At 59.5% G+C, this 8,560-nt stretch overlaps 1 protein-coding gene across 5 annotated transcripts; it reads left to right on the top strand.

Annotated features, from left to right (window-relative positions):
* Positions 1 to 1,228: 1,228 nt before the first annotated feature.
* Positions 1,229 to 7,037, top strand: BBC3 (BCL2 binding component 3). 5 transcript variants are annotated; one of them, XM_072608115.1, is made up of 5 exons: positions 1,361 to 1,494; positions 1,847 to 1,871; positions 2,112 to 2,421; positions 4,010 to 4,221; positions 5,848 to 7,037. In XM_072608115.1, the coding sequence occupies exons 1-5, from the start codon at positions 1,484 to 1,486 to the stop codon at positions 6,010 to 6,012; spliced, it is 723 nt and encodes a 240-aa protein (XP_072464216.1). In that variant the 5' UTR covers positions 1,361 to 1,483; the 3' UTR covers positions 6,013 to 7,037. The 5 variants fall into 5 exon arrangements, with proteins under 5 accessions (XP_072464218.1, XP_072464216.1, XP_072464215.1 ...); XM_072608114.1 differs by having other exon boundaries at positions 1,847 to 1,943; positions 5,906 to 7,037; XM_072608113.1 differs by having other exon boundaries at positions 1,847 to 1,943.
* The last annotated feature ends 1,523 nt before the right edge of the window (positions 7,038 to 8,560 follow it).

Below are 8,560 nucleotides of genomic sequence, written 5' to 3'. Positions count from 1 at the left end.
GGCTCCGGGAAAAGGGGGCAGGCACTGGACTGGAGCCTCCAAGGAAGCTGAGTATCCTGAGAGGCGGGAAGGATGAGGGGCTGAGCTCCAGAAGGGGGACGCAACCGTGTGGGTGCGGAGGCAGGAGAAGGAACTAAGTTCAGGAAAGAGCCAGGCGGAAGTCAGGACTCAGAGAAGGAGAGCGACCTGGGGAGGGTGGGGAGTCCAAGGGGAGAGGTGAGGGCAGAGAAGGATGGAAGGGGGGTATACGGGGGAGGACGGAGGAGGAGAAAGAGGCGGCGAGGGATGGAGGGAGCGGGAGGGGGAGACAGGACGAAGAAGGGAGGAGGGCATAGTGGGGAAGTGAGACAACATGAAGACTGTGAGGGGAGGGAGGGCAGAAGCGGGGAATAAAGTGGAGGGAAGGAGACAGATGTAGGTAGGAAAGACAGAGACAGAGAGGGGCAGAGAGACAGACAGAGACAGAGAGATAGAGACAGAGAGGGGCAGAGAGACAGAGACACAGACACAGAGACAGACAGAGACAGAGATACAGAGACAGACGCAGAGACACAGAGATAGAGTCAGAGACAGACAGAGACAGAGACACAGACAGACACAGAGAGACAGACAGAGACAGAGACAGAGACAGAGACACAGACAGACATAGGGACAGAGACAGACAGAGACACAGACAGACACAGAGACACAGAGATAGAGTCAGAGACAGACAGACACAGAGACACAGACGCAGACGGACAGGCAGACGGACACAGCCAGGGCCCTGGCCGCAGGCTGGGGGCGGAGGGCACGGGCTCGCTGTGTGACGGACCAGGGCCGGGCGCCCTCTCTGAGCCGGGTGCCCACAAGGTCACTCCCTCCAAAGGCATGAAGCCCGACGGAGACTCTACGATGAAGAGCCAGAGAACGGGGGGATAGCTGCGCCCCCCACCCACCCACCCCGCAGCACCCACGGCCCTCGTGTTTTGAGTGTGTCCGTGCGGGTTTCTGGGCGTGCACTCGGGGGTCCGCGCGGGCTCGCGGGTGGCCGGCCCCGCCCCCGCCCGGGGAAGCCCCAGGCGCGGCCCGGAGGGGGCGGGGCGGGGCGGGGCGGGGCGGGGCGGTGGGAGCCGCAGCAGGCGCCGCAGCCCCAGCAGCCCCGGCCGCGCCTGCAGCCCCGCGCTGGCAAGTCCCGACTTGCCTGGGCGCAGACGGCCGCAGGAGGGCGGGAGCTGGGGGGGCGGGGCGGGCGGTGACGTCACGCGGGAGCCGGGGCGCGCGGCTGCAGCGCGAGGCGGCGGCGGCGGCCGCGGCAGAACCAGGGAGCCGGCGGCGCGAGACACATGCGTGCGGCCCGCGGGAGCCACAGCAGGAGCGGGAGCGGGAGCAGCGGCGAGCGGCGGCGGCGAGCAGGCAGCGCGGAGCCAGGCGCCCCGGGCCCGGCCCGGCCCCCGCCTGACAGCCCCGCCGGCGTCAGCCCTCCCCCGCCCCCGACGGCGCGTTCATGCCCCCGGGGTAAGTGAGGGAGCGTGCGACGGCGGGGGGGCTCCCGGGAGGAGCGGGCCGCGGAGGGGGCCGCCCCCACCCCACCCCGCCCCGGGGCGCGGGCTGCCGCAGGTGCCGCCGCCGCCGCCGCCGCCGCCGCGGCCGCGCGGGCTGCGGGTTTGTTTACAAACAATGGGTGTGCGGCCCCGCGGCGCCCCCTGGCGGCCGCGGCGCGCCTGCCCCTCCCCCGCCCCCTCGCGGGCCGCGCCGGGGCGCTCGCAGCCGGGCGGGGGGCGCCCCCGTGCCCCGGGTGTCCGCGGCGGGGGCTGGCGCGCGGAGCGCGGCTGGGTGGCGCGTGCCACTGGGCGTGTTGTTTTTTTAGGGTCTCGTTCTCTGCCTCCGCATTGGTGAGTGTGTGCCGCTTGTCTCTGTGGGTGCGTGTGCGGTTTCGTGCGTGTGCCGCTGTCACCGAGCTGGCTGTGAGTGCGTGGTGGCCGCGGGGCCGGGCCGGGGGGGCGGCTGCGAGCGCGGGCACGGACGCGTGTGCCGGGGCTGGCGGCTCCGTCCCGGGCCGGGGAGTTGGGCACGGGCTGGAGAGGGCAGCGGCGGAGCCCGCTCCGACCCGCTCCGCCCACCTGTCTCCGCAGGCTCCCCGGTGTGGCATGGCCAGAGCGCAGCAGGACGGCAGCTCCCCGGAGCCGGTGGAGGGTCTGCCCCGGGAGGGCCCCAGAAGCTTTCCCCTGGGGCGGCTCATGCCCTCTGCAGTCTCCTGCAGCCTCTGCGAGGCTGGTCTGAACCCTTCTGGTGACTCCATGTGCCCGGCCCCCGGCCCCACGCTGGCACCCCCTTCCCTCCTGCCCCTCGCCTACTTCTGCACTCGACAGCCCCGTTCCTATGGGGGCCCCCGCTGGGCCCGGGTGGCCCGGAGCCCGGCCCCCGGCAGCCAGGGCCAGAGTGGTGAGTGCCGAGGGGGCTCAGTCTCCACTTTCTCATTTGCCTGGGGGGGGGGAGCGGGAAGGATGTCTGTCTCTTCCACTTTCTGTCTCCCGTCTCGGTCTCCCTATTTTGGTTCCTGTATCTTCCCCTTGGAGTGGGGGTGGGGGCTTCCAGGCATGAGGGAAAATAACAGGCAAGGGGACTTGGGGACTCACCTCTTCCTAGGGAAGCCCTCATCCCCAAGAGAGGTCCAAAGTGATCTTGGGGCAGAGCAGGGAGTCCACAGGGTGGGGGATGGGAAGGGAGATGAGAGGAAGGGGCGCCTGTGGGGGGAGGGCAGAAGTTACCAAGACAGGTGTGACAGAGACATCGAGGGGGGAGTGCACACAGGGAAAGGAATACAGGAAGCCAGGTCTCTGGAAAGGGCGTGGTCCAGGACCCCCAAAGGACACCCGGTCCTTCTTGCAGTCTGACTTGTAACCTCTCCCTGAGTCTGGCAGGACTGGAACGGGATGGGTCGGTGCCCCTCTTCTCTGGGCCGGTGCCCCTCCCCCTTCCTGGTAGAGCTGGGAGGGAGGGCCTTCAGGTTTGGAAATTCCCCTGGGGGAAGGGAGGGAGGTGGTGGGGAGCTATCTTGAAAGGGTTAAAGGTCCCCTGCCTGCAGAGAAGTTAACCCTGTGTAGCCTGCTTGCTCACTCCGAGGGAGAATTGTTGTTCTTTACTGTCTCCTCCCCCTTCTGCATCGTGGCTGGGGCGGGGTGGGGGCACCGCATTGTGGATGGGTGGCAGTGGGCTTCTCTCCGACCTGGGAGTCAGGGTTAGGGTTTTTTCCTTTTCATGAACTACCCCCTGCTACTCCCCCCCACACACACATACCTACACACACCCCATGTGCAGCCCGTGTGCATGCGCTGCCTTCAGAAAGTCTTCTCAGACCGTCCCAGCCCGAGGGGGCTTCGAATCCCTCTCGTCCCTCGGCTGAGCTTGGGAGGACCAATCTATAATGCTTTTCTGTCTCCCCGGTCTAGGCTGTGCGGACTCTAGAACTAGTCTGTGATGAGAGACTTCAGAGCTGGGAGAGACCCTCGAGACCCTGTAGCTCAGGGAGTCTTAGTCTTTTCTTCATGCTATAGACTCCACAGAATGTCCTTAGATGTATAAAACAAAGTCCATAGATTTACAGAGGAAACTGATTATATTGAAATACAGTTCTCAGAAAAAAAAGTTCATAGATCTGAAGTTAACAACTCCTGAATCTAACCTCACCTCCCCTTTCCCCTTCTTATTCTGGGATCCCTTCTGTCCCTAAGCATCTGATCTCTTCTCTAGACCCAGGGAAGGGGGGTGATTTGCCCAAGGTCACCCAGGAGTTCTGTGAGCTCTCCTCCCTCGCTCCTAATACTTGTTGAATGAGTTTGTTCGGTCATATACCTTGGAGAAAATGTAAAAGGTGATGGGGATGGAGTCGGGGGAGTTAGTCTTATCCACACCACCTATCTTCCAGCACCCAGTCAAATAAGAGTGTGGGCTTTTACATTTAAATACTTGGATCACTTGGTGGTGGAGGATCGGCCCTGACTGCTTGCCTATCTTGTATTGCCTCCTGAAGGCTCCCTGCCCTCCTTGGGTGAAAGGTCTGCAGAGGAGCAGGAGGAGGGAGGACAGGAGGTCTCAGAGCCCCAGGGAGCATCCCCGATGTCTGGTGGCCCCCCTGGGGTGTTAGGCCCAGACCATGGGGACCAAGGAGAGCAGCGAGACCGAGAGATTGGAGCCCAGCTCCGGAGGATGGCTGATGACCTCAATGCTCTGTATGAGCAGCGGGTGAGTCCCAGGCTGCGTGGGGGCTGGGGTCACACAGCAGGTGGGATGCCCTTTCTGCACAGGGCATTGAAGCATGTTAAAAGAAGGGTCACACCAAAGCAGGGAGGAGCGTGAGGGGGTCACTGGCCCTACAGACCATTTCCCTCTGCTGGACCCCAGCCCAGCCCTGGTTTGATGGCAGGAAGCCTCAGATTGCACAGGCTCACACACACCTAGGGAAAGGCCAAGGGGGACTTTTGGGGGGCAGGGGCTGGAGAAGGTCTTCCGTGCCTACCAGCTGCACTGTTGCCAGATGTGCAGCAGCTGCTTCTCCCCCCCCCCCCCCCCACTCCCCGGGGTTGAACTCAGGACAGGAGGGAGGGGCAGAGGAAAGGAGGGAGGCTAGAGCCGCTGGCCCGAGATCCCCTAATCTACCCTCCCAGGATTACGGAGTGAGGGGGGTGGAGGGGGTGTGGCTCAGAGGCCGCAGGGCTTTGGCCTCCTTGGGCTGAGCTGGGGTGACATCCCTGGGCAGGGGGGAGGGGAGAGCACGTTCCCCGACTTCCTCCCGTGGCCAGCTTCGGCTGGGACTGAAGGGGCCGGCAGCTCCCGGCGGCTCATATATCTTGGGCTATTTATAGCGAGTGAGTCAGCATTGGCAAATGCCTGCCTCCCTCTCCCCAGCTCCCTCCTCCTCCTCCTCCTCCTCCTCCTCCTCCTCCTCCTCCCCCAGCCCTCACTTCCCGCCTGCTGATGCTGGCTCAGCGCCTGCCCAGAACAAACAAGCCAGCCTTCCCCTGGCGGAGCTGGAGGGGAGGGGCCAGGGAAGCCCAGCACCCCCTCCACCGCCAGGCATCTCTTCGTCGCATCAGCGGGAGGGGGCCTGGGGCACAGAGAGTTAGGACTTGGGAGGGACTTAGTGGTGGTGTGGGGAAGGAGAGAGGACCCCAGACACCGTGTGCCCTGACCTCTCCCCACAGTATCAACCTTAAAGCAGCCTTGGCCCCCTTTAGGGGCCTGTGATGTGACATTAATAATAAGCACCTACTGTGTGCCGGGCACTTTACAGTTATTATCTCATTAGATCCTCACAGTAACTCTGGGAGGTGCCATTATTATTCCCATTTTGCAGATAAGGAAACTTCTAGTTATTAATCCCATGTTACACAGATGAGGAAACTGAGGCAGACAGCAGTTAAATGACTTGCCCAGGGTCATACAGCTAGGAAGTGTCTGGGGCTGGATTTGAACTCAGGTCTTCCTAACTCCAGCCCCAGCACTCTGTCCACCCTGGCAGCCCACCTTAGGAGATTTGTTTCAGCATTTCCTAGCAACCTGGCCATAGGCTAGTCACTTGACCTTGAAGAGCCTCAGTTTTCTCATCTGGAAAAGGAGATGATCTTTATACCACCACCTTCCAAGGGTTGTTTGGAGGAATGTGTTTTAGGAACAGTAAACACCATATAAATGTAAAATCTCCCCTTCATCCCTCTTGATGGATAAGTTACCTAGTCCTGTCAAGTGCCCTGGAGAAGGGAGGGAGACAGGTTTGCAGACTCCTAGGTGGGAATTCTCTGGGTGCCCTTTGCACCTGACCTCTCTGGGTGACCAGTGACCTCACTGTTGACCTCTGCCTTCTCTTCCCAGGAACTGGCAGTCCCAGGGCCATGTTCTAACACTTCCTCCCTCCCCTCTTTGCCCACAGAGACGAGAGGAGGAGCAAAGACGTCATTTCTCCCCCTGGAGGCTTCTCTACAATCTCATCTCAGGGCTCTTGGCCCCATACCGAGGGAACCGGATCCCCGAGATTGAGCCCAACTAGCCTCCAGTGCCCACCTGGCAGGACACCATGTGTTGGGGGGTGCCGCTGGAGGAGTTCTGCAGGGCAGGACCTTCCATGCCCCCCTTCCTGTGGACTCTTGGCAAAATGTAGCATATCAGAGATGGGCTCAGATGCCCCTTTTGGGGGGGCCTGCGTTGGGGCGAATGACTCTGGGTCCAGCACTGGAAAAAGCCCCTGCCTGGATTGCTTGGGAGGACAGTTGTGGGGGGCGGGGGGGCGGTTCTGACTCACTGGAGACTGACACTGAGGCCCCAGGCCCCAGGAGGAGGGGGCCTGGCAGGAGGACAGGGGGAGCCTCTAGAGAGGAGGGGTCAGGCAAGGGGCACCCAGGGAGTCCGGGGGAAAATGGTATGTGACAGAGCTGCCCCCTCTGCCCCCTGCCATCTCAGGAAGGGCCAGGGCTCGGGGTGACCTCCCTGGCATATCCTTGTCTTGCCCAAGCTGGCTGGCCTTCTTCCAGGCCTTTGGTGCTTTGCTCCCTGCCTTGATGGAATGAGCCAAAAACTAACCACTAGCTTCCCAGAGGGAAAGAGCCGATAATCTGTACCACTTGGAGCCAGTCTGTCTTTCCTGAGCCGGCAGGTAACCCTGCCTCAGTTTTCATTTCCTTGGGGAGGGGTAAGAAGGAAACAGAAGAGGGGTGACCCCCTCTCTAGCCCCTCCAAGTCAACCCCACTGTGGAACTGAAAAAGTATGGGGTTCACCTGCCTCCCCTCTGCCCCTGGAGGCTGAGGGAGGGGGAGCCCCTTGGAAAGAAGGCTTGAGCTGATGTTTCCCCAGGGGGCAGGGCAGGGATGGGACCCTCCAATCGAGGAGGCTGTGGGGGAGGGGGCAGGGGAAGGGAGGGAGGGAGGAGGGACCTAGCCTGTAAATATACTGTACATGATGCTGTGTGCTGTAGATACTGGAATGAATTTTCTGTACATGTTTGGTTAATTTTTTGTACATGATTTTTGTATGTTTCCTTTTCAATAAAATCAGATTGGCACAGGAACAGTTTACCTTCTTGACTCTGTTTGCCCCAAAATGTAGGGCAAAGGGCTGGGTTGGGAGGCAGGAGGCAACATGGGAGTCTGGGGTGAAGGGTATGTGACAGAGCTGCCCCCCCCCCACCTCCTGCCATGTCAGGAAGGGCTGAGGGACCCTCATTTCAGCCTAAGTTCCGGCAGGCGTGGGATGTGGGCACCTCCTCACCTCCCTGGCTAGTTCTTGGCCAGCCCAAATAGGCTGTGTATATATATATATATATATATATATATATATATATATATATATATATATCTGATGCAATCCCTGTCCCCCTCCACCTTCAGAGTCTTCATCTGTAAAATGGGGACAGTACATTATTCACCAGAAGGGACGTGGATGACCTCCTGAAGTCTTTTCCAGCTCCCAGTGCCCATGATCTAAGACCCACCTTCTGCTTGGTCTGCAGTCTGTGAACGACCTTTATCTTCAATACATGTTTCCTTGGCAGTTTATTTTGTACATCTAAAATGTGATTTTTTGAAGGCCTCCAGCAGCCTGCTCAAGCAGTTCATTACATGGATAAGGTGAAGAACCCCTAGACTAGACCCTTGCTCCTTACCAGGATGGAGAAGGAAAAAACCATTTTGGAATGAAAGGGACAAGGATTGGTGGTGGTTCAGAGGTAGAAAGAGTGAGGTCTAACCTGGGAGAAGGGAGTGCCAGGAAGGGCTTCCTGGGGGGAGGGCATCTCAAGCAAACCTTCAGAGAATGACCTGAATTCTATGGTGGGCCTCCAGAGGACAGCTAAGCCCACACCTGATGGGAATCCCCTTTCCAAAGGGGGATAAGTGGTCATCCAGCTAATGTTCTGCCCTGGAGTGGGAGCCTGAGGGTCTCTGATCTCAGGGAGGGATTAGAAAGTCAGGGAACCCTGCCTCTGCTCAGAATGGCATCTTCTGGGGGTGGGGCCTTAAGGCCCAAAGGGAGGAAAACAATGGCCCAGACTTAAGTAAATTCAACAAATATTAAGTATCTACTGTACATAACACACTATCCTAAGTGCTGGGTAGGAGGGAGTTTACTTCAAATGACTCTCCCAAAGGTGTAGAATGAAGCCCATCCTGCCTAGTCATCCTGCCCTCCAGGGTGGCATTCCCAGCATGCCCCAGGCCTTTCCCCTCCAAATAAGCGTGCTTATTTCTTCAGTCCTCTACCTCACTGATAATAGCCTCTACAGCGTTCCTGAGCCACCTCATTGGTGAAGCATGGTGGCCCACTCCAGTCTACCTTTGGGCCTCTGCATGACCCCCTGGGGGACTTTCAACTTTAATTCTTCAGACACTAGTATTTTACGACTCATAGCTATGTGGCACTTCCAGAACAAAACTGCTATTAAAAGAGAGGGGCTGTTCTCTCAGGGAGAAGCTTGGGATCATTAAAAACATTATGCAATTTCCCAAATGCAATTGGGCCTGCTTGCCCCCTGATCAACACATTGTACGTTCACAAGATGGGTGCCTAGCTTGCCAACCCACTGGACATCACGAT

Source organism: Notamacropus eugenii, chromosome 5, assembly GCF_028372415.1.
Source record: "Notamacropus eugenii isolate mMacEug1 chromosome 5, mMacEug1.pri_v2, whole genome shotgun sequence".
NCBI lineage: Eukaryota > Metazoa > Chordata > Mammalia > Diprotodontia > Macropodidae > Notamacropus > Notamacropus eugenii.
Note: the sequence above shows the minus strand (reverse complement) of the source record. Positions and strands in the feature narration are given on the sequence as shown.

What these genes read in the sequence shown, in the direction of transcription:
- BBC3 (XM_072608113.1), top strand. An exon ending in CCGCTGTCACCGAGCTGGCT is followed by an intron (nt 1,944 to 2,111) that starts GTGAGTGCGTGG and finishes CTGTCTCCGCAG; the next exon opens with GCTCCCCGGTGTGGCATGGC. An exon ending in ATGCTCTGTATGAGCAGCGG is followed by an intron (nt 4,222 to 5,847) that starts GTGAGTCCCAGG and finishes TTCTCTTCCCAG; the next exon opens with GAACTGGCAGTCCCAGGGCC.